At 41.3% G+C, this 26,271-nt stretch overlaps 1 protein-coding gene and 1 pseudogene across 1 annotated transcript; both read right to left on the reverse strand.

The window, feature by feature from the left end:
• Positions 1-1,098: 1,098 nt before the first annotated feature.
• LOC135539243 (semaphorin-4F-like) lies at positions 1,099-19,085 on the reverse strand (annotated as a pseudogene).
• Positions 19,086-19,242: 157 nt separating this feature from the next.
• LOC135539244 (docking protein 1-like) lies at positions 19,243-23,934 on the reverse strand. Its single transcript, XM_064965069.1, has 6 exons — positions 23,633-23,934; positions 22,613-22,771; positions 22,060-22,218; positions 21,521-21,590; positions 21,108-21,283; positions 19,243-20,623 (listed from the first exon to the last, which is right to left on the reverse strand). The coding sequence occupies exons 1-6, from the start codon at positions 23,711-23,713 to the stop codon at positions 19,688-19,690; spliced, it is 1,581 nt and encodes a 526-aa protein (XP_064821141.1). The 5' UTR covers positions 23,714-23,934; the 3' UTR covers positions 19,243-19,687.
• Positions 23,935-26,271: the final 2,337 nt, after the last annotated feature.

Below are 26,271 nucleotides of genomic sequence, written 5' to 3' on the forward strand. Positions count from 1 at the left end.
CCAAAAAGATTCAACATCATGTAAAAAAAGCAAGTCAAATGTACAAAGGACAAGTTAAAGGGAAATCCCACCACTAGTCATCATTCATTATCTCCAGCACAATGCCAGAGTCTAAACATGTTGTCATCCTCATGTTCATTATCTCCAGCACAATGCCAGAGTCTAAACATGTTGTCATCCTCATGTTCATTATCTCCAGCACAATGCCAGTCTAAACATGTTGTCATCCTCATGTTCATTATCTCCAGCACAATGCCAGAGTCTAAACATGTTGTCATCCTCATGTTCATTATCTCCAGCACAATGCCAGAGTCTAAACATGTTGTCATCCTCATGTTCATTATCTCCAGCACAATGCCAGAGTCTAAACATGTTGTCATCCTCATGTTCATTATCTCCAGCACAATGCCAGAGTCTAAACATGTTGTCATCCTCATGTTCATTATCTCCAGCACAATGCCAGAGTCTAAACATGTTGTCATCCTCATGTTCATTATCTCCAGCACAATGCCAGAGTCTAAACATGTTGTCATCCTCATTATCTCCAGCACAATGCCAGTCTAAACATGTTGTCATCCTCATGTTCATTATCTCCAGCACAATGCCAGAGTCTAAACATGTTGTCATCCTCATGTTCATTATCTCCAGCACAATGCCAGTCTAAACATGTTGTCATCCTCATGTTCATTATCTCCAGCACAATGCCAGTGTCTAAACATGTTGTCATCCTCATGTTCATTATCTCCAGCACAATGCCAGAGTCTAAACATGTTGTCATCCTCATGTTCATTATCTCTAGCACAATGCCAGTGTCTAAACATGTTGTCATCCTCATGTTCATTATCTCTAGCACAATGCCAGTGTCTAAACATGTTGTCATCCTCATGTTCATTATCTCCAGCACAATGCCAGAGTCTAAACATGTTGTCATCCTCATGTTCATTATCTCCAGCACAATGCCAGAGTCTAAACATGTTGTCATCCTCATGTTCATTATCTCCAGCACAATGCCAGAGCCTAAACATGTTGTCATCCTCATGTTCATTATCTCCAGCACAATGCCAGAGCCTAAACATGTTGTCATCCTCATGTTCATTATCTCCAGCACAATGCCAGAGTCTAAACATGTTGTCATCCTCATGTTCATTATCTCCAGCACAATGCCAGAGTCTAAACATGTTGTCATCCTCATGTTCATTACCTCCAGCACAATGCCAGAGTCTAAACATGTTGTCATCCTCATGTTCATTATCTCCAGCACAATGCCAGAGTCTAAACATGTTGTCATCCTCATGTTAATTATCTCCAGCACAATGCCAGTGTCGAAACATATGAAAACGCCGCAAATATATAACGTTCTAGCCAATGACATTAAAAGCAAAAACATTTTAAAAACAGTGATTTTCATCAAACACTGAGATTTGTGGTGACGTGGGGAGCAGGTATATACCCTCCCGCTGGCTAGAAACTGGTTGCAGGTTTGGAAATCACTATCTTTTTCACTTTTAATCCTACCCTGTGATGTCACTAGCTTGGTTTCAATCCAACTGGCGACAGATTTTCATGTGAATTTTGGAAAATATCCATAAGGAAAATATGCACATTTTCCCACCAGTGCCGTGTTTGCCCCAAACTGACTTGGCGAAACTGTGGGTGATGACAGTGGGTGATGACAGTGGGTGATGACAGTGGGTGCTGACAGTGGGTGATGACAGTGGGTGATGACAGTGAGTGATGACGGGCTTCCATCGCATTTTCAATTATGTTGCGATAAATAGCAAATGTGCCCACTCTGGTCCTTGTATGTACGCTGTAGCCAGCAGCTGGCAGATACAGTGGGGTAGTCTTGTCTACATGACAATATTATTGATAAGAGTAAGATTTGTTTTATTTGTCAAACGGCAGCCAAGTATCGATCATCATGTCACCAAAATAGGACCCTGGATATTTACTGGAAAGGAGCATCAAGCTCATCACCTCCCTGTGAAGTTCATCATTACTTATTTCATCTGTAGGCTAATAAACTGCATGCTTGCCTGAGTAGTAGTGTGAGGACCACACGACATGTCACTGCATGGATAGGATGGTTATCATATCAATATCTGCCTATAAAGGTGGTGTTTCCACCGCCGTTTCTCACATAATTCACTTCACCAACACTAACCGATCCCACCTTGTCAAGCGGACTTTGTTTTGTCAACATATTGAAAGTTTACCCAAAAATGTGCTGTTTCCATCAGGCCTGTCGTGACATGTTTTACTCACGTAAAAAGGTTGGATGGAAACCTGGTTACAGAGAAGCAGAGAGACACAGAGAGGGACAGAAACACAGAGAGAGACAGAGAGGGCGACACAGAGACACAGAGAGAGACAGAGACACAGAGAGAGACAGAGACACAGAGAGAGCGACACAGAGAGAGACAGAGACAGAGAGAGCGACACAGAGACAGAGAGACACAGAGACAGAGAGACACAGAGAGAGACACAGAGAAAGAGACACAGAGAAAGAGACACAGAGAAAGAGACAGAGAGAGAGAGAGACAGATAGAGACACAGAATGAATGAAAGCCTCAGAGAGAGCGACACAGAGACACAGAGAAAGAGACACAGAGAAAGAGACATAGAGACAGACAGAGAGACACAGAGAAAGAGACAGAGAGAGACACAGAAAGAAAGAAAGCCTCAGAGACAGTAGTCTCTAAGTGATAACTGGCAAAACACTCCCTTCAATTAAGTCAATTCTGGACATCTCTTCACAAAACGCCCTCTCCCGATTGGCCGACCGACGTGTCACCCATCACCAGCTGATTCTCATAGCAGGTGGGGTCCCGCCCCTGCTGTCCTTGATTGGCTCCTCTCCCATTTCTGTCCTCTAATGGGGTGTGCTGGGCTGCTCTCCAGCACAGCCTCTTCAGGAACACAGTGGCTCCTAAAGCTCCAACCAGCCCCCCCAGCAGGACACAGGAGATGTACAACCATACTGGTGATCTCGACAGCCCCGGGTCCACCCTGCCTTCGACACTGAGGTCCTCCATGGTGAGCTGGTAGGAGGCTGTGAGGCAGGGTTCACTACCCCGGGAATAATCACCCTGGACTAGGCAGTGGCAGGAGTAGAGGCCCAGGCTGGATCCGGAGACGGTGACCTCCAGGTGGGAGTGGTGCTGCAGGGTGTGGCGGCCCTGGGGGTGCTCCCAGACGCAGGGGAGAGGGGAGAGGTGGGGGTGGTCACAGGGGAGGAGGACCACCAGGCCCTTCTTCACACGCAGCTCCTTCACCACAGGGGAACAACGACCTGAGAGGGGAAGGGGGTGGGAGAGATGACAAAGAGAGGCAGAAGCAGAGAGAGAAAGAGGAGTTGGAGGGAGAGGAGGAGTGTGAAGGAAGGATGGAGAGTAAAAGAAAGATAAAGGGAGAGATAGGAAGTATGGGAGATGGGCAAGAGGAAGGAGGGAGTTACTAGATGAGAGGAAGAGCGAGAGATCGTCCTAATTCTGTTTGGAAATGTTGTAGATTTGGTGGATGTGTTTAATAGTGGAATAGATGTGGTATGAGGGCTGTAAGCATGTTTAATAGTGGAATAGATGTGGTATGAGGGCTGTATGCATGTTTAATAGTGGAAAAGATGTGGTATGAGGGCTGTATGCATGTTTAATAGTGGAATAGATGTGGTATGTGGGCTGTATGCATGTTTAATAGTGGAATAGATGTGGTATGAGGGCTGTATGCATGTTTAATAGTGGAATAGATGTGATATAAGAACATTATGCATGTTTAATAGTGGAATAGATGTTATATAAGGGCCTTAAACATGTTTAATAGTGGACTAGATGTGATATAAGAACCTTATGCATAGGTAATAGTGGAATATAACTAATATAATTATATTATATAATTATTATACATATATTTTAAAACGTTTATTTAACTATACAAGTCAGTTAAGAACAAATTCTTATTGACAATAACGGCCTACCCCGGCCAGACCCTAAACCAGACGATGCTGGGTCAAATGTGCGCCGCCCTATGGGACTCCCAATCACAGCCCGGTTGTGATACAGCCTGGAATCAAACAAGGGTCTATAGTGCGCCTCTAGCACTACAATTACAATCAACCTGTTTAATAGTGGAATAGTGTTCATACTCACCCTCTCCAGTGCCACACACCTTCAAGGGGTCCTCTGACTCCCTCTGCACTGGAGAGCTGAGAACAGAGGAAGAACAACGAGAGACGGGGAGATGTGAGGGTGACAGTGAAACAACTAGTTTGAAAGGAAGGAAGATAAAGCAATGTTCTGGACAGCAGGAGGGAGAGAGAGGGAGAGAGAGGAGACAGAGAGAGAGAGAGAGAGAGAGAGAGAGACAGAGAGACAGAGACAGAGAGACAGAGAGAGAGACAGAGAGAGAGACAGAGAGAGAGAGAGAGAGGGAGAGAGAGAGAGAGAGGGAGACAGAGAGAGAGACAGAGAGACAGAGAGAGAGAGAGAGAGAGACAGAGAGAGAGAGAGACAGAGAGAGAGAGAGACAGAGAGACAGAGAGAGAGAGAGAGAGAGAGACAGAGAGAGAGAGAGACAGAGAGAGAGAGAGAGAGACAGAGAGAGAGAGGAGAGACAGAGAGGGAGAGAGACAGAGAGAGAGACAGAGAGAGAGAGAGAGAGAGAGAGAGAGAGGAGAGAGAGGAGAGAGAGAGAGAGACAGAGAGAGACAGAGAGAGAGAGAGAGGGAGAGAGAGGGAGAGAGATAGAGGGGAGAGAGAGATAGAGAGAGGGAGAGAGACAGAGACAGAGAGGGAGAGAGAGAGAGACAGAGAGGGAGAGAGAGAGGGAGTGAGAGAGAGACAGAGAGAGAGACAGAGAGAGAGACAGAGAGAGAGACAGAGAGGGAGAGAGACAGAGAGAGGGAGAGAGAGGGAGAGAGAGAGAGAGAGAGAGAGAGAGAGACAGAGAGAGAGACAGAGAGAGAGACAGAGAGAGAGACAGAGAGACAGAGAGAGAGGGAGAGAGAGAGAGAAAGAGACTCAAAACCCCACAAAGAGAATGCTATGTAGACTCACTCCGCAACACAGGCTCTCATGTTGAGGTCCCACACACAACCTAGTCCTGCTGCCCGGGCACACACCTGACAGCTGGAGTACAACCTGCACCCCTCTACTGGCACACGGGACAGAGAGGAGGGGGAGCCCACCACCACATGGCCCTGGGAGGGAGCAGAAGGTTAAAGATGTCCGTGTGTCTGTCTGAGTGTGTCTGTATATATGTGCGTGTGTGTGTGTGTGTGTGTGTGTGTGTCTGATACCTGGTGTATGAGGATGTTGTTGACGGGCTCTACTGAGATTGTCAGAGGGATCTCCTGCAGCAGAGTAGCAGTACGACCAACGATAGACACACTGTGTAACTCCCCCTGATCTGTGTGAAAACACACATCAATTCACACCACAGAACATAATCAACCACAAAATGAGAATATTTTCTGATATGTTCAGCATGGTTAATTAACTGCCTGGTCTATTGATGTCTTGATGTTTCTCTCTCTCACCTGTTCCCAGATGTAGTAGGGCAGCATCACTGTTGGAGATGTTGGTGGCTGTGATCCTGGTGTATGTTGTTCCCCTCCTCACCAGAAGGGGCGCTGCGTCCACAGTGTTCGTCATCAGAGGATGTTCCTTGGCAAACTGCAGCACGCGGTCGGGCATGTTGAAGGAGGAGTTGTAACCCTGGGCTCTCAGGACATCGTTGATACACTGAGGGGGAACAGAGAACACTTCAGCGTGTTATGACGATGATGGACATACTAGGACACTGTATGATAATAACCCTTAAATGGAAAATGACTACCTGGATCCGTCCAATAACAAAGAAACACTCATTTTCGAAAGAAGCACTAACTTTCGCTATCCATTGCAAAACGTTTTTAAAATGTTTTCCATTGCATGCCCTAATAAATACAACCCAGGTGAGTCTGGTGAATACCTGTCCAGGTCGGGGGTCGGGTACAGACTCAGAGTTCCCACTGTTCACACAGTTCCTCTTCATATCTCTGAAGCCTCCCGTCGCAAACACCTTGGTGATGTCAGCCAGGCTGTACACACACACTGCTGACACGCGCTCTCCTTTCCTAAACACACACACACACATTAACATGTTCATTGCAGTAATGCAGTCTGTATGAGTCACTGTAACATAATATTCATATTTTAGTGATTCTCCTCTCTCTTTCCCTCGCAATCTGTCCTCTCTCTCATTCACTCTCCACCCCATTTCCCATCTCTACTCCTCCTCTACCTCCCTCTCTCCCCATCTCTACCCCCCCTCCCTCCCTCTCTCTTCCCCTCTCCCCCCCCTTACCCCTGGGAGGTGAAGAGGGTGTAGAAGTGTGTGCTGCTGGGGTCTCCCAGGTGGTGTTCCAGGGGGTAGGCGTGGGTCAGGACGGTGTAGTGCTGGCCACTGTCCCGGTCCTGACACACCAGCTGAGCCTTCAGGAAACTGGTCCAGCGCTTCTGCAGGGTCTTAGAGCCCCCCACATCTCCCTGGCAGATAGGGAAAGGGATGGGAGAGAGGGGGATGAGAAGGATAGAGAGAGAGAGAGCACGAGTCAAAGCACACATGAGCAAAATAGAGGGAGAGAGAGAGAAAGAGAGGAAAGAGAGACAGACAGACAGACAGAGAGAGAGATGCATCTCACCTTGCAGACTCTGGCCACCCGTGTGACCCTGACCTTGGTGTACTCTAAGGCGTTCTCCATGAAGAAGAAGTAGATTTTATCATCATCTCCAGGACTCTCCCTGACCAGGGCCGAACTCACAAACTCTGGATCTGGACTCATCAGAGAATGACATATTAATGACATATTATATGTAGTGCTTCCCAGCTCCAGTCCTCAACAGCCCCGACGGTTCACATTTTCCTTGTAGCCACAGACAAACTTGCACATTTTCTCATCAGTGGTGTTTCCACTAAACTGTCTTTTTGCGGATAAAAATCAATGTGTGATGACGTAGACACACAAAACATTATTTTTCGCTTAAGTTTTCATGTACCGAATAAAAATGTAAAGTTCAATGTGTTTCCATTTTCAACTGTACCGATAGTTATATCTCAGGTTAGGTTAAATAGCAAATGTGCATATTCTGGTCTTGGCATGAGCGCTCTATCCAACAGCTCACAGATACAGTGTGGGAAGGCTAGTCTACATGATGAGATTACTATGGATAAGAGCAAGAATATTTGTATTTGTCAAACTGCAGTCAAGCATCGATCATCACGTCACCAGAATAAGACCCTCGATATTTATTGGAAAAAAGCGTCAAAATCACCTTGTACTTTCAGTTATTTCATCTGTAGCCTAAAAAACTGCATGATTTCCTGAGTCGTAGTGGGAGGACAACACAACATGTCATCGGTAGCCTAATAAACTGTATGATTTCCTGAGTCGTAGTGGGAGGACCACACAACATGTCATCTGTAGCCTAATAAACTGTATGATTTCCTGAGTCGTAGTGGGAGGACAACACAACATGTCATCTGTAGCCTAATAAACTGTATGATTTCCTAATAAACTGAGTTTCCTGAGTAGTAGTGGGAGGACAACACAACATGTCATCTGTAGCCTAATAAACTGTATGATTTCCTGAGTCGTAGTGGGAGGACAACACAACATGTCATCTGTAGCCTAATAAACTGTATGATTTCCTGAGTCGTAGTGGGAGGACCACACAACATGTCATCTGTAGCCTAATAAACTGTATGATTTCCTGAGTCGTAGTGGGAGGACACACAACATGTCATCTGTAGCCTAATAAACTGTATGATTTCCTGAGTCGTAGTGGGAGGACAACACAACATGTCATCTGTAGCCTAATAAACTGTATGATTTCCTGAGTCGTAGTGGGAGGACAACACAACATGTCATCTGTAGCCTAATAAACTGTATGATTTCCTGAGTCGTAGTGGGAGGACAACACAACATGTCATCTGTAGCCTAATAAACTGTATGATTTCCTGAGTCGTAGTGGGAGGACAACCTGAGTCGTACAACACAACATGTCTCTGTAACATGTCATCTGTAGCCACAATAAACTGTATGATTTCCTGATGATTTCCTGAGTCGTAGTGGGAGGACCACACAACATGTCATCGCATGACTCCAAGTTTACTTCCATATGATGGTTGTTACATCAATACTAGCATATAAAGATGTTTCCATCTCCACTTCTCACATCCTTCATTCTACCGCCACAAAAAGATCCCACCATGTCCAAAGGACAAGTTCTCTGTTGGCATTTATAAAACTGTACCAAAACATCCAGTTTCCATCAGAGCTGTGGTGATGTTTATTTTATACTGTATGACTTTACTGGCATAAAACAAGTGGATGGTTAAAGACATAGACCATCATCAAAGAGAACTCATTAGGTAAGTAACACCACACTGCTAAACCACATCCTGAGTTAAACTCTTCATTGTTCATTGGACACATTCTGTTGTTGTTTGGTGTTACAGAAGTTTGGACAGTAGAAGTATTTTATCATCTTTCCCAACATGCATTGGGAGTGTGTGTGATTGACAGATGGGTCTCACCACTGAGCCAGTTGATGGACTGATGCACGTGCACCTCTTGACCTGTTGCCCTGGTGATGTCAAACATCGTGCCCAGGAAGTTAGAAGGAGGCGGTGTACAGCAATCCATCTACAGTACACATATAGACAGGATGTGATAGAGTGTGAGCGTGTTTGTGAGTGTGAGTGTCTAACCTAGAGTAACAGCAGTGTGTGTCTAACCTAGAGTAACAGCAGTGTGTGTCTAACCTACAGTAACAGCAGTGTGTGTGTCTAACCTACAGTAACAGCAGTGTGTCTATCCTACAGTAACAGCAGTGTGTGTGTCTAACCTACAGTAACAGCAGTGTGTGTCTAACCTACAGTAACAACAGTGTGTGTCTAACCTACAGTAACAACAGTGTGTGTGTCTAACCTACAGTAACAGCAGTGTGTGTCTAACCTACAGTAACAACAGTGTGTGTCTAACCTACAGTAACAGCAGTGTGTCTAACCTACAGTAACAGCAGTGTGTGTCTAACCTACAGTAACAGCAGTGTGTCTAACCTACAGTAACAGCAGTGTGTGTCTAACCTACAGTAACAGCAGTGTGTGTAACCTACAGTAACAGCAGTGTGTCTAACCTACAGTAACAGCAGTGTGTGTCTAACCTACAGTAACAGCAGTGTGTGTCTAACCTACAGTAACAACAGTGTGTGTCTAACCTACAGTAACAGCAGTGTGTGTCTAACCTACAGTAACAACAGTGTGTCTGTCTAACCTACAGTAACAGCAGTGTGTGTCTAACCTACAGTAACAACAGTGTGTGTCTAACCTACAGTAACAAGTGTGTGTCTAACCTACAGTAACAACAGTGTGTGTCTAACCTACAGTAACAAGTGTGTGTCTAACCTACAGTAACAGCAGTGTGTGTCTAACCTACAGTAACAACAGTGTGTGTCTAACCTACAGTAACAGCAGTGTGTGTCTAACCTACAGTAACAGCAGTGTGTGTCTAACCTACAGTAACAGCAGTGTATGTCTAACCTACAGTAACAGCAGTGTGTGTCTAACCTACAGTAACAGCAGTGTGTGTCTAACCTACAGTAACAGCAGTGTGTGTCTAACCTACAGTAACAGCAGTGTGTGTCTAACCTACAGTAACAGCAGTGTGTGTCTAACCTACAGTAACCTAACAGTAACAGCAGTGTGTGTGTCTAACCTACAGTAACAGCAGTGTGTGTGTCTAACCTACAGTAACAGCAGTGTGTGTCTAACCTAGTAACAGTAACACAGTAACAGTGTGTGTCTAACCTACAGTAACAAGTGTGTGTCTAACCTACAGTAACAACAGTGTGTGTGTCAACCTACAGTAACAACAGTGTGTGTCTAACCTACAGTAACAGTGTGTGTCTAACCTACAGTAACAACAGTGTGTGTCTAACCTACAGTGTGTGTGTCTAACCTACAGTAACAGCAGTGTGTGTCTAACAGTAACAGTGTGTGTCTAACCTACAGTAACAGCAGTGTGTCTAACCTACAGTAACAAGTGTGTGTCTAACCTACAGTAACAGCAGTGTGTCTAACCTACAGTAACAGTGTGTGTCTAACCTACAGTAACAGCAGTGTGTGTGTCTGTCTAACAGGCCTGTGTCAACCTAAGGTAACAACAGTGTGTCCCTAACCTACAGTAACAGCATCTAACCTACACTTGTGTCAACCTACAGTAACAGCTTCTAACCTACAGTAACAAATGTGTCTGTCTAACCTACAGTAACACACTAACCTACAGCAACTGTGTGTTAACCTACAGTAACAACAGTATGTGAACTAGTGTGTGTGTCTAACCTACAGTAACAACAGTGAGTGGTAACAGCAGTGTGTGTCTAACCTACAGTAACAAGTGTGTGTGTCTAACCTACAGTAACAGGTGTGTGTCTAACCTACAGTAACAGCAGTGTGTGTCTAACCTACAGTAACAGCAGTGTGTGTCTAACCTAAGTAACACTATAACCTGTGTGATGTATCTAATATACAGGTAACAGCCACTAACCTACAGTAACAGCAGTGTGTCCCTACAGTATTACAGAGCCTGTCTAACCTACAGTAACAGCAGTGTGTGTCTAACCCACTTCCTGTGTGTCTAACCTACAGTAACAACAGTGTGTGTGTCTAAACAACAGTGTGTGTCTAACCTACAGTAATATGTGTGTCTAACCTACAGTAACAACAGTGTGTGTGTCTAACCTACAGTAACAACAGTGTGTGTCTAACCTGCAGTAACAAGTGTGTGTCTAACCTACAGTAACAGCAGTGTGTGTCTAACCTACAGTAACAAGTGTGTGTCTAACCTACAGTAACAGCAGTGTGTGTGTCTAACCTGCAGTAACAGCAGTGTGAGGTTGTCTGGGATCATAAGGACATTTCCCCTTCCCATTCTCCATCTTCACTTTGTCACCACCTTCCTTCCCTAGGACAAATGTCACTGAGTCCTGAACACACACACAGCCTATATTTAAGTGTATGTGAACTAGTGGAGGCTGCTAGGGGGGAGTAGTAATGTCTGGAACGGAGACAATAACGGCATCAAACACAAGGACACTATATGTTTGATGTATTTGATATGGTTCCACTGATTCCACTCCAGCCATTACCATGGTCTCCCCAATACTTCCTGTGACGTGAACATCATGTGTGTCAGCCTGTCAACTAAATACATGAACTGAATGAATAACATGTGTTTCACCACAACAGTTAAAGAGCATCTAGCAGGTGTATCATAATAATAATAATAGTATAGGTGTAGAGTAAAATAATAATATAGGTTTAGAGTATAATACTAATATAGGTGCAGAGTATAATAATAATATTATAGGTGTAGAGTATAATAATAATAATATTATAGGTGTAGAGTATAATAATAATAATATATGTGTAGAGTATAATAATAATATAGGTGTAGAGTATAATAATAATATTATATGTGTAGAGTATAATAATAATAACATTATATGTGTAGAGTATAATAATAATAATAATATTATATGTGTAGAGTATAATAATAATAATATAGGTGTAGAGTATAATAATAATAATATTATATGTGTAGAGTATAATAATAATAATATTATATGTGTAGAGTATAATAAATAATAGACATAATAATAATAACATTATAGTGTAGAGTATAATAATATAATATAGGTGTAGAGTATAATAATACAAATAATAATATATAGGTGTAGAGTATAATAATAATAATAATAATAATAATAATATAGATGTAGAGTATAATAATAATAATAATAATAATAATATATAGGTGTAGAGTATAATAATAATAATAATAATAATAATATAGGTGTAGAGTATAATAATAATAATAATAATAATATAATATAGTGTAGAGTATAATAATAATAATGATAATATAGGTGTAGAGTATAATAATAATAATAATATAGGTGTAGAGTATCATAATAATAATGGTAATATAGGTGTAGAGTATAATAATAATAATAATATTATAGGTGTAGAGTATAATAATAATAATGGTAATATAGGTGTAGAGTATAATAATAATAATGATAATATAGGTGTAGAGTATAATAATAATAATAATATTATAGGTGTAGAGTATAATAATAATAATAATATAGAGGTGTAGAGTATAATAATAATAATGATAATATAGGTGTAGAGTATAATAATAATAATAATATAGATGTAGAGTATCATAATAATAATAATAATATAGGTGTAGAGTATAATAATAATAATAATATAGGTGTAGAGTATCATAATAATAATGGTAATATAGGTGTAGAGTATAATAATAATAATGATAATATAGGTGTAGAGTATCATAATAATAATGGTAATATAGGTGTAGAGTATAATAATAATAATAATAATATAGGTGTAGAGTATAATAATAATAATAATATAGGTGTAGAGTATAAAAATAATAATAATAATATAGGTGTAGAGTATAATAATAATAATATAGGTGTAGAGTATAATAATAATAATGATAATATAGGTGTAGAGTATAATAATAATATAGGAGTAGAATATAATAATAATAATAATATAGGTGTAGAGTATAATAATAATAATAATAGGTGTAGAGTATAATAATAATAATAATAATATAGGTGCAGAGTATAATAATAATAATATAGGTGTAGAGTATAATAATAATAATAATAATAATAATATAGGTGTAGAGTATAATAATAATAATATAATATAGGTGTAGAGTATAATAATAATAATAATATAGGTGTAGAGTATAATAATAATAATAATAATATAGGTGTAGAGTATAATAATAATAATAATAATAATAATAATATAGGTGTAGAGTATAATAATAATACTATATGTGTAGAGTATATAATAATATATAGGTGTAGAGTATAATAATAATATTATAGGTGTAGAGTATAAATAATAATAATAATATAGGTGTAGAGTATAATAATAATAATAATATAGGTGTAGAGTATCATAATAATAATGGTAATATAGGTGTAGAGTATCATAATAATAATATAGGTGTAGAGTATCATAATAATAATGGTAATATAGGTGTAGAGTATCATAATAATAATATATAGGTGTAGAGTATAATAATAATAATGGTAATATAGGTGTAGAGTATAATAATAATAATGATAATATAGGTGTAGAGTATAATAATATATATAGGTGTAGAGTATAATAATAATAATGGTAATATAGGTGAGTATCAGTATAATAATATAATATAGGTGTAGAGTATAATAATAATAATAATAATATAGGTGTAGAGTATAATAATAATAATAATATAGGTGTAGAGTATCATAATAATAATGGTAATATAGGTGTAGAGTATAATAATAATAATAATATAGGTGTAGAGTATAATAATAATAATAATATAGGTGTAGAGTATAATAATAATATTATAGGTGCAGAGTATAATAATAATAATATAGGTGTAGAGTATCATAATAATAATGGTAATATAGGTGTAGAGTATAATAATAATAATAATAATATTATATGTGTAGAGTATAATACTAATATAGGTGTAGAGTATAATAATAATATTATAGGTGCAGAGTATAATAATATTAATATAGGTGTAGAGTATAATAATTATAATATTATTATTATAGGTGTAGAGTATAATAATAATACTATATGTGTAGAGTATAATAATAATATTATAGGTGTAGAGTATAATAATAATATTATATGTGTAGAGTATAATAATAATATATAGGTGTAGAGTATAATAATAATAATATTATAGGTGTAGAGTATAATAATATTAATATAGGTGTAGAGTATAATAATAATATATATTATTATAGGTGTAGAGTATAATAATAATATTATAGGTGTAGAGTATAATAATAATATTATATGGTGTAGAGTATAATAATAATAATATAGGTGTAGAGTATAATAATAATAATGATAATATAGGAATAGAGAATAATAATAATATAGGAGTAGAGTATAATAATAATAATATTATAGGTGTAGAGTATAATAATAATATTATAGGTGTAGAGTATAATAATAATATTATAGGTGTAGAGCATAATAATAATAATATAGGTGTAGAGTATAATAATAATATTATATGTGTAGAGTATAATAATAATAACATTATATGTGTAGAGTATAATAAAAATAATAATAGGTGTAGAATATAATAATACAAATAATAATAATATAGGTGTAGAGTATAATAATAATAATATAGGTATAGAATGTAATAATAACAATAATAATAATAATATAGGTGTAGAGTATCATAATATTAATGGTAATATAGGTGTAGAGTATAATAATAATAATGATAATATAGGTGTAGAGTATAATAATAATAATAATATAGGTGTAGAGTATAATAATAATAATGATAATATAGGTGTAGAGTATAATAATAATAATAATGATAATATAGGTGTAGAGTATAATAATAATAATGATAATATAGGTGTAAAGTATAATAATAATAATGATAATATAGGTGTAGAGTATAATAATAATAATGATAATATAGGTTTAGAGTATGAGAAGAGACAGAGGAGAGAGAATGTGACTGACTATGAAAGCACACTTGGGATTGTAGGCGTAGGAGCCACAGACGTAGATACTTCCATCCTTAAGAACCTCCAGCAGACAGATGTAGTTATAACAGTCAACCTGTAGAGGGAGACAAAGAAACATGTCTCAAACAGCATCCTATTCTCCCCTATAAGCCCTGGTCAAAAGTGGTGCACTGAATAGGGGACTAGGGTGCCATTTATGATTACCAGATGGGGAAATGTAAGCCTCTTTGTATCGCTAATTCTTTACGATCTATGGAGCAAAGAACCACCCTTGCTGTCTCTGGCTGGTCGGTTCCCCTCTCTCCACTTGGATTATCTGCCTCAAACCCTATTACAGAGCCTGAGTCACTGACTTACTGGTGCTCTTCCATGCCGTCCCTAGGAGGGGTGCATCACTTGAGTGGGTTGAGTCACTGACGTGATCTCCCTGTCTGGGTTGGCGCCCCCCCCTTGGGTTGTGCCGTGGCGGAGATCTTTGTGGGCTATACTCGGCCTTGTCTCAGGATGGTAAGTTGGTGGTTGAAGATATCCCTCTAGTGGTGTGGGAGCTGTGCTTTGGCAAAGTGGGTGGGGTTATATCCTGCCTGTTTGGCCCTTCCGGGGGTATCATCGGATGGGGCCACAGTGTCTCCTGACCCCTCCTGTCTCAGCCTCCAGTATTTATGCTGCAGTAGTTTATGTGTCGGGGGGCTAGGGTCAGTCTGTTATATCTGGAGTACTTCTCCTGTCTTATCCGGTGTCCTGTGTGAATTTAAGTATGTTCTCTCTAATTCTCTCTTTCATTCTCTCACTCAGAGGACCTGAGCCCTAGGACCATGCCTCAGGACTACCTGGCATGATGACTCCTTGCTGTCCCCAGTCCACCTGGCCGTGCTGCTGCTCCAGTTTCAACTGTTCTGACTGCGGCTATGGAACCCTGACCTGTTCACTGGATGTGCTACCTGTCCCAAACCTGCTGTTTTCAACTCTCTAGAGACAGCAGGAGTGGTAGAGATGCTCTTAATGATCGGCTATGACAAGCCAACTGACATTTACTCCTGATGTGCTGACTTGCTGCACCCTCGACAACTACTGTGATTATTATTATTTGGCCATGCTGGTCATTTATGAACATTTGAACATCTTGTCAATGTTCTGTTATAATCTCCACCCGGGACAGCCAGAAGAGGACTGGCCACCCCTGATAGCCTCTCTAGGTTTCATCCTTGGTTTTGGCCTTTCTAGGGAGTTTTCCTAGCCACCGTGCTTCTACACCTGCATTGCTTGCTGTTTGGGGTTTTAGGCTGGGTTTCTGTACAGCACATTGAGATATCAGCTGATGGAAGAAGGGCTATATAAATACATTTGATTTGATTTGATATGCGGAAACAGTTCAAGTGCCCTGGGATAAGGAATGTTTTGGGGATTTTCAAGTCCCTGATTGCCTTTTGGTTTAAGCTCGGCTGAAGCGCGTTTGACAACTCCTTCTTACCACAGGGCCATAACAGAGCAGGATAAAGTTGCCTCTAGACACAGATCTCAGGTCAGTTTACATTCCTCACCATAATGGCTAAGGTTAGGATTTGGGGTAGATAGCATGATCCTAGATCAGGAGAACCTGGCTCTAAACAGATCAATAAAATATGGTTATAATCAGAAGTACAATGCAGGGTTTCTCAACTCAGGTGCCAGGAACACAATGTGTACAGGCCAAGGTTGGTTTTCATATTACTCCCAATGAATAAACGGTAGTGAAGAACTCTAACTCCCTGACTATTTAAGGTAAGTCATGCTTCTGTTTATCAGTCTTTGAAGATGACCAGATACAAAGTGAAAAGTCATCTGAAAGCCAAACATACGGGATGTGATGTGTTGTTGACAGGAAGCTGAAGAGTCAGTAAAGCAGTCGTTATGGTAACGGTATCATACATCATGACATAGATGAGTATGACAAAAGGCAAAGGTGATGGGTGTGAAGCATGGCCTCTCACCGACACCTTTAACCACATACATACACTACAGAGCAGCACACAGACACACACACACACACACACACACACACACACACACACAGTTTTCTTGCCACTTCAAACACAGATCCAGAGCACCCCACGTTGCTCACCTCTCTCTTGCCTTTATGCATACAGGACTTCCTCTCCTCTTCTGTTGCCTCCCACTTAATCTGCAGAGACAGAGACGGAAGTCAAAGAGGCAACACACAAACGCATACAGTTACATCACACAGTTAAACATCAGGTTAAGCCCAGTGCTGTCAGTGGAGAATCTCTATTGAGAAAGTTGTCCAGGACTAGGTTTAATCAATGTCTGGCATAGTGTGTTTGTCCCAGGTAAGGTTTTTCTATGGCTTTGTGTTCATGAATACTCCCATCATGAAAACACCGAAATAAATACACACTCGTTTCACTGCCAGTTAGCTAAGATCAAGAGTGGAAATATGCACAGATAACCGTGCACACACAGACAGTCAAGTGAAGAAGTCTCCCCCTCCCATCTCTCTGTACATCCCCCTCTTATCTCCCTGTCCCTCCCTCTACCCTCTTATCTCTGTCCCTCCTTCCCTCCCATCTCCCTGTTCCTCCCCCTTCTTATCTCTCTGTCCCTCCTTCCCTCCCCCTCATCCCCCTGTCCCTCCCTCCCCCTCATCCCCCTGTCCCTCCCCCCTCTTATCTCCCTGTCCCTCCCTCCGCCCTCTTATCTCCCTGTCCCTCCCTCTCCCCTCTTATCTCGCTGTCCCTCCCTCTGTCCTCTTATGTCCTTGTCCCTCCCCATCTCTGTCTCTTCCTCCCTTTCTCTCTCACTGATGGGTGTTTCCAGGTGAGGTTGGAGGTGTGCAAGGCCAGGATGGAGCCTCTGGCTCCCAGGTAGAGTGTCTCAGAGCTGGGGTCTTGCAGGAGGACGCTGGCGTTGGACACCCCCAGAACTGCACCTAACCCTGAGGAGAACAGGACATAACATTAGGGATGTGCCCCAAATGGCTATTTCCTACAGTGCACTACTTTGGACCAGGCCTCCGTAATATATAGACTCCCCTCCTCCGCCCCATTTATTTGCCTTTGACCTTTGAGTGAATGTGCGAAGGATGAGACCGACTTACAGGGACTTTTACGGAACCATTTCTAAGCATCAGTAATTGTGTCACTTCCTCTACTGAGAAACACTCTTGTGGTCTGTCGGCTGCTACCCACAGCTGGGGTGCAATAATTAGTCCAAACAACAAAAAATGGTTTCTATTGGACAAATTCAGTTAGGTCCCTCCCCATTTCATTCCGTTTAAGAAATGTTTTGCAACAGAATCAGTGTAATAAATAAGTTTAAGAAATATTTTGCAACAGAATCAGCGTAATAAATAAACCCCTACTCACCAGTCACGCGATGCTAATTTAGGTAGACAATTTTGGGGCTAAACTCTCCTTTGCGTTTGCTATTTAGTCCGTGACATAGGCTCAATATGTGTCCGGTAAACTGCTCCTTGTTGCATTTGTGTGTTAACACACACACACACACACACCACAAAGAGTGGGGCATCTTAATCCTCCACATTCTCTGTATTACAATCTAAGACCTATAGCCTAGGCCTATCTATCCATGAAAGCAGGCAAAACTAGGATAACACTGTAACCCCAGTCTATACTCACTCTGGATTATTCCAGGTACTTAGTGAAAACAGCAGTGAAATGACACGCCTGTCTTCAGTCATTTTAAAGGTGTTGTTTAATGGGCATTTCTCGACCATGCCTCAAACCTTCCCATCTGGTTAAATGTTGAATTAAGTAATTAACCATCTCCACTCCCAAATGAATAAATTTGCCTACCAAAACCACACTGGGTGCTGATAATAGACTTCTTACAAATGTACTTGTTTGCTAGGCAACATCATTTGCATTGCTATGACTAATTAGATTGTAGCCTCCGTAACGTTACCGTATCCATTAGGAATTGCGATACATTTTAAAATTGCTATACATTTTGTATGTAGAGAGAGAGAGGCCGTTTGTCCAACTGTACTGTACTCACCTCCGTGAACATTGGGAATTGGTGTTTGACAACGAGTTGAACCAGTTGTGAGCCACAAGATCACGGCCATAAAACAGGTGGTCGGCATGTTGAGAAGTGACATCAGGAAGAATGTCCGTTGAAGACCGCGCGTCAGTTACGCATCATTAATAAGTGCGCTCGGGCCGTTCTGTCAAAAGTGGAGGACAGGGGGGAACGAAGCGCCTACAGAAACCAAGAAAACAAAAAAGTACGGTTCAAGTGTATCAAAATACGGCGTATTTTTTTTATTCTCACCTACCTATTCGGTGTCCGATTTGGTGCTATTTCTAACACGGTATAATAGGCTACTTAGCCTCCTGGTCAGGTACAGTACAGTATGTAATAGAACTATTACAATGTGTTAAACCAGGAGGCGTTCAAATCTCTCTAAACCAAACGTCAATACACGCCCACAACCACAGAGGAGCCTGAAATATACAGTAGTAGGCCTATTAACGTTCACATATTCCCATGTAAACAGCATTGAACTGAACAGTAGTCTGATTTATTGAGGGGCACAAAAAAAAAAAAAAAAACAATCAATGCACAAAACAAATCGTGGAAGGAGAGTTACTGGATACACACCCATTATTGTTTTATTGAATCACATCAGTAAAACAAAGTAAATGAGGAAAAGGATGTGAGACTGAGCGGAAGTCATTGGTTTCTGTTGGGGAAGAGGCGGCTAACACTGTTTGAAAACATTTACATGGACCACTGACAGACTTCTGGAAGATCTCTGAGGCTCTTTTCTCCCTCTCCCACGTTCATTACACTGGTGTGCAATATTGATATTCATAACAACTTATACAAGAGTTATTACATCATAAGAAAAAACTATGATTCTGCATGTGAAAACAAGTTCAATAAATAAAGTAAGTAGACAATAACATTGTGAAATGAGTAAATGTGTGTATTGGTCTCAATATATCCTTATGGGCGCTGATCAGAAGTAGTGCACCTTAAAGGGCAATAGGGTGCCATTTCTGACGCAGCAGAGTATCCTAAATGAACCCCATGTTTTCATAGATGACCTCTGGTGACTGGCGTCCACCAGTGGGCCTCCTGGTGGCCAAGGTCCTGGTAATGGTGAACGACGATGATGATGAGGAGGAAGAGGAGGCCAGTGAGGAAGAGGGGGATGATGAAGATGGTGATGAAGAGCCTGGCTTGCAGACCTGGCTGTAAAGGTGGGCGAACGGGTCAGTGTTGGGGCCCTTGGCTGGGGTCCCCACACAAGGCTCACTATAGATGGGTTCCTCTTTGCCAGGTTCCTGCCCCAGCTGGTCCTGGCTCTGTTTCTGTTGTTGAGTCTTGTCAGGTAGAGGACTCGCACGGTCGTACACCTCGGAGTAGACCGGCTCTGGCTTGTTGTCGTGGTGATAAGAGCAGGAAGAGGATGTGGGTGGGGGTGGTGGTGGTGTAGATCTCGGGGGTGTGAGTGAGAGGATGTCTGCTGGGTCGGCGTACACTGGTTCCGTTCGTTTGACATGGTGATTGCAGGGGTGTAGAGGGATAGAGGGGGTGAGGGTGGAGGCTGTTGGGGGCGTCAGATAGGAGTTGAAGCTGGGGGCATTGGGTTTAATACTGTCTGCTGGCTCAGAGTACGGACACTCCTCCGAGCCAATCAAATTAGGCGGCTGTGAGTACAAACACTGCTCTGAGCCAATAGCATTTGAAAATACTGGTTTAAAACTGTAGCTGCCCTCCAAAATGGTTGCGCTATCTGGTAGTTTGGGCAGTGGTGAACGAGCACGAGGCATATTAGGGCTACGGTTAGCAACCACAGTGTCGCCCTCACATTCGTCCCTGGCGACGGCCTTCTGTTCCCGTATGGCGGTCTCGATGAGGCTGAAGATGTCGTCAGCTTGGCACGTCTCAAAGGTGAAGGTTCCGGGTCCAGAGTCACAGCGCCGGCCCGCCTCGATGTTGAATGTCAACTGTGGGAGAACCAAGAGGACACAATGATTTGAGGAAATTCCCACAGGTGTTCACTGGAAAATTGCAGAATTGAATGTGGGCACCAAACGTATTATAACCTGCAACCTTCTTGATTGGACACTGATGACCCTACAATGATCCTTAGACATATCCTTTTTTGGACCCACACTGCCCTAAAAAGGCCAAACACAGTAACTTTGATCTGTTGTAATGGCCAGGTATATTATCTGATTAGTGTGGTATTTTGTTTCATGAAGTACCAGAAATTGCTGTCTTTTTAGAGAGAAAAAGACTTTGAAGTCAGAATTTGCAGTCAAAAAAATGATGTCGTTACTGCGTTTTGCCTTTGTAGTGCAGCATAGTACCGTACTGTGACGGCCTTGAAATTAGACGCTAGAGAGTAGCATTAGATTAAAACTAGTAACAGATTAGGAATCTAATTCTATGGCTCAATGAGATTCTAAATTCCATGGTTCTATTGACCTTGTCTCTGCCATAGCGTCGTATCAGCCGATAGGGCCAGTCCTGCAAACTCTTCCTGGTCTCCGCCTCCTTAAGGACCAGCCCCTCCTGGGCCACTTGCAGCCAATAGTACTCCCCCTGGAGGCCGCAGCGCATCGCTACATCGGTCTGCTTCACACCCACCCTGAACTCACTAACTGAGGGGAGAGAGGAGGGAGAGTCGCGGTCATGACCGAAGCACTATGGACGGTGTTCATTTCTATTTCTTGTTTTATATTTTGTGTTTATCTTTCCTTTGTTCGTAGTAATATCTTTGAAAAGAAGAACCTGTTCCAAGACAGCAGTAATCATACGCCCATTAGACATAAACAGACAGAAGAATGGCTGTTCGTTATAGTTTGTGTGGCCACTAGGATATCTGATGTGCTGCTCACCTTCCTCCCTGGAGACGTAGATCTGGTTGTCCTCCATCTGAATTTGGGGCTGCTGACAGGTGGAGCCTCCCTGGGAGACAAGACATGTATTTACATTAGACTGTGAGAACTGTCCTCACAGATACCTACACTCTTAGAAATAAAAGGTGCTATCTAGAACCTTCAAAGGGTTCTTCGGCTGTCCCCAAAGGAGAACCCCTTTTGGCTTCCATGTAGAACCCTTTCTACAGAGGTTCATACAGGGAACAAAACAGGTTTCTCCTATGGGGTCAGCAGAAGACCCCTTTTACAACCTATTTTCTAAGAGTGTACACATCCTCTATATAATAACTGTTTGGTGATGAAAATAGTTTAATGATAGAGAGACCAGTGAATAATGACGTTTGCTGTTAGCCTTGTACCAATACCGAGACAAATTCCTATCAGCGTTGTTGAATGCTAATAAAGTATGATTCTACTTCGATCTGTAACTGTCAAAATGTTGAATTGAGACTGATTCATAACAGTCACAAGACAACAACAGAAGCTGCTATTCTCACCTGGAAGGCGAGGTCACACATCCTCTCCACCCACTCCACGCAGTCGTCCTTATCCGCTGCGAAGACGTACCTCCTGCCGTCGGTCTCCACACAGAAGGCAGCCATGTTGTCTTTGGGGCAGGCCTCAGCGTGTGGGGGCAGCCTCAGGACCCTGATCACCTACATTTACATTTTTCTCCATTAGCAGACACTCTTATCCAGAGACTGTAAAAAAATGTGACTTGGTGCGTCTCTGCTTGGCACTCAGCATTAAAGAGATAGAGCTTGCACAAGCCTTACCCCCGATCTAACAGCTCATAGGAGGAGGGGCCTATCTTTTGTTTCTGTAGCATGAGCCAGTTTGATGTAAAAGTATGCCCTCTAGACAGGACGCTAGTTTCTCGCAGGGCCTTAGGCTTGTCCATATCCTGAGCCAATTATAGTGCATTCAACGAAGTTAGGTAAGACAACCACATACTGTATCACAGTCAGTGCCAGTAAAAAACAAAACTCAATAATGCAGCTAATAAAAGTCAGTGCTAGTAAGAAAGACAAGTACAGCAGTAAGGTTTACCTCTGACAGGCGGATCACCCTCTTCTCCTTAACTTTGTCCTGGTGCTTCCAGACCCCAGAGGGACCGGCCCGCTCTCCTCCCCCCACTTCCTGGCGCTCTAGCCTGGCTACACCGCAGCGGCTGGAGGGATAGAGAGTCAGCCAATGCTGCTTCCACTTCTGGAGGGAGGGCGGAGGGAGGGAAGAAAGGGGATGAGGGGAGAGAGGGAAGACAGAAATAATGGGGAGAAAAGAGAAAGGCCAAGAGAATGGGAGAAAAGTTTGTGGGTGAGAAAAATATTATTTTTTAAAGTGAGTATCTAGTTTCCCCATTTCGCCCACAACACATTAGTCAAATGACAGACTCAGAATATCACTCCCCCACACCTGCTCCAGCACATCTGCCTATTTTTAAATAAAGGTGCAGTGGTAGATGAGGTATGTGTGCTCAGGTACAGTACATGTTTAATGTTATATCCCAAATGGCACCCAATCCCCTACATAGTGCACTAGTTTTGACCAGAGATCCCGTGAGTCCTGGTCAAAAGTAGTGCACTGAAAAGGGAATAGGGTGCCATTTGGGACACATTATGTTGGAATGTGCCATGAGGAAACTGTGAGCAGTACTGTGCCTGGGCACGCATGTGAGGATCCGTTCCCCCCTCACACCTTTACACACGCACCATTACCAACGTCTCTGTCTCTGCAAAAAAGACTTCAACATGTCGGCTACAGTAAATGTCCTCGTATACTGTAATCATATACTTTAAAATGTCAAGTGGAATGGTAGAGGGATTAGATGGCTGTCATACACAGTACATAGAGTAAACAAGGGGCGGCCATTTACATGATAACAGCAATAGCCAATATCAAAATTAACTAAATAAAAACTTACATTACAAGACTGTTATAAAGCTGCATTCAAAATCTAAATAAATACAATATGTTCCTATTGACTTTTATTGTCATTCCACAAAAACAAGATAGATAAGGTACCAGGATGTGTACAATTAAGTGAGCTAAATAAAGTTACGTGCTTACCTTTTCTACATTTCTGTGTTGAAGGTAAACTTGTCCTGCTTTCACATGAGTGTCCATTATGTTCAAAGCGTCTCTCGGCATTCAACTGAACTTTAACCAATAACTTGGATTTGACTGTGATATATGTTAGTTTACGGTATCCTAATCCTACACTTGTGATTTCAGTACGGTCAAACTCTCCCCCTGACAAATGTAGGTGTGCTTTTCTTTCGTTACGTCAGAGGCTAAACCTACGGTGAAATTATGACCGCGTCCACACCTTTCTCACCGCCCCAGGCTACTACGTCTGGTCCAGGGCGTTAATGCACGTTCCTCTAACTACCTGAATCGACAAAGACCAACCCTTGTGATGTCATACAATGAACAATTGCCTACACAGAGAACCATACAGTGAATAAGACGTGTATTGTGAAGACTGAAGGAAGTGAAACCGCCCATTCATGGTTGATTTTATTACGATATTTGTATTGTTCTTTCATTTATGACCAATGTTTTTAGAACGGCTACGAAGACTCCAATTATTTTGGATCTCTGTGACATCGCCCTATTTAGGATATCGCTGCGTAACTAAGGAATCGATAAAAGTATATTATGTTGACTCAAACGTTCCAACGTTCTATGGAACATAGACTATTATGGGTTTTCCAACACACATTTAGCCACTGTCTCACGTAGCCTGTTTTAGTTTTGCTAGGGTTGACCCCGATTTATCCTTGACGAATGACCATCTTAAATATCAGGGGACAAGAGCAATTTAATGCACTCTTTAAGGCCAATTCAGGTATGTCTAGTACGGGTTTATCATTGCCATATTTGATCATTTTCATAACATAAACACTAGGCTATTCAACTAGTAAGAATAGGTCATTAATGAGATTGTCTCATACTGCTTACTAGAATGAATACTTTTCACTGATGCTCTTGGTTGGTTAAAGGTGAGGGTTCATCCATCTCTCCACTCTTCTCTCCTCCAGTCTCGGGGCCCTCAGGCCAGAGAGGGGCAGCAAAGCACCTATGGGGCTGACTACAAGCCCCCCAGTGATCGGCACCTCAGGCTGTTCAGGCTGCATGCAGAGCCGTCTTGCACCACACACCAGCAGGTACAACTAACTCGCTGTCTCTCCCTCACACACACACCATCACTTTCCACTTGTATACTAATGCCATACGCTGTAAAGGGTTCCTGGAGTATCCTTTAGGGATTCTTCAAATTGAAACTGTGGGGGAACCCAAGTTCTTTGAAGAACCCTCTAAAAGGGTTCTTCAAGTAACTCCTTTTAAAGTATCCTCAAAGAACCTTTTGATGTACATTTTTCAACTACCACCCCCCTATTTTTTACATGTATTATGAATCATCAGCATAACAATAACACAATATTTTAATTGTCAGTGTTTATTATGATTTTAGTGGCAAAGCAGAATTCACTCATCTCAATCTGAGGTAAACTCCCAGCAGAGCTCCGAGTCACATGGGTATATCCTCTGGCCTGTTGATGTTAAATTACTGTGTTAAGTAAGGTTCTCCGTATCCACAGCCAGAATGATTTTGCAGTGCATGGTGATCGAACAGGTTTCCTGTTATATTCAACAGAGGTGTAGGGAGGGTGAAGTCTGTGAATCCAACAAATAGTAATTATACAGATGATTAACAAAACATGCACACGACAGTATTCATACCTTGGTTTTTGTGGTGAATGTGAATGAAAAAAAAAACGGTTTTGATAATGGTTTTCATACACATACCTGGTCCATAATGTAGAGGCCTATGGGATATTCATTGAAGAGGTTAAGAAGGAGGATGGTACATGTGATCTGCATAACATACCAATACTAATTGACATACCTTTATATGCCTCTTCCTCTGTATACCGGCAGTCACAGAAACAAAAGTGAGCAGTTCAGTCATCTGCAGCCAATACATCTGGCCTTTAACATATTCTTATAGCCTACATATTCTTATAGCCTACATATTCTTATAGCCTACATATTCTTATAGCCTACATATTCTCATAGCCTACATATTCTTATAGCCTACATATTCTTATAGCCTACATATTATTATAGCCTACATATTCTCATAGCCTACATATTCTCATAGCCTACATATTCTCATAGCCTACATATTCTCATAGCCTACATATTCTTATAGCCTACATATTCTCATAGCCTACATATTCTCATAGCCTACATATTCTTATAGCCTACATATTCTCATAGCCTACATATTCTCATAGCCTACATATTCTCATAGCCTACATATTCTTATAGCCTACATATTCTTATAGCCTACATATTCCTACCTCTTTGTTGGTTTTATATCCATTCAATTGTCCATTTCTGTTTAGCCTACATATTCTTATAGCCTACATATTCTCATAGCCTATAAACTAATATTCTTTAGCCTACATAGGGACTTATAGCCTACATATTCTTGATAGATCTACATATTTTCAGTTAGCCTCATCCTTTCAAATTCAAATCCATAGCCTACATATTCTTATAGCCTACATATTCTTATAGCCTACATATTCTTATAGCCTACATATTCTTATAGCCTACATATTCTTATAGCCTACATATTCTTATAGCCTACATATTCTTATAGCCTACATATTCTCAAGCCTACATATTCTTGAACT

Source organism: Oncorhynchus masou, unplaced genomic scaffold, assembly GCF_036934945.1.
Source record: "Oncorhynchus masou masou isolate Uvic2021 unplaced genomic scaffold, UVic_Omas_1.1 unplaced_scaffold_1053, whole genome shotgun sequence".
In the NCBI taxonomy this organism is placed as follows: domain Eukaryota; kingdom Metazoa; phylum Chordata; class Actinopteri; order Salmoniformes; family Salmonidae; genus Oncorhynchus; species Oncorhynchus masou.

Excerpts from the sequence above, each read along its gene's own strand:
- LOC135539244 (XM_064965069.1), bottom strand. The coding sequence starts at position 23,713 with ATGCCGAGAGACGCTTTGAACATAATGGACACTCATGTGAAAGCAGGA. Across the intron at positions 22,772-23,632 it reads AACACAGAAATGTAGAAAAG|AAGTGGAAGCAGCATTGGCT; the intron begins GTAAGCACGTAA and ends CCCTCCCTCCAG. Across the intron at positions 21,591-22,059 it reads TGTGTGACCTCGCCTTCCAG|GGAGGCTCCACCTGTCAGCA; the intron begins GTGAGAATAGCA and ends CTTGTCTCCCAG.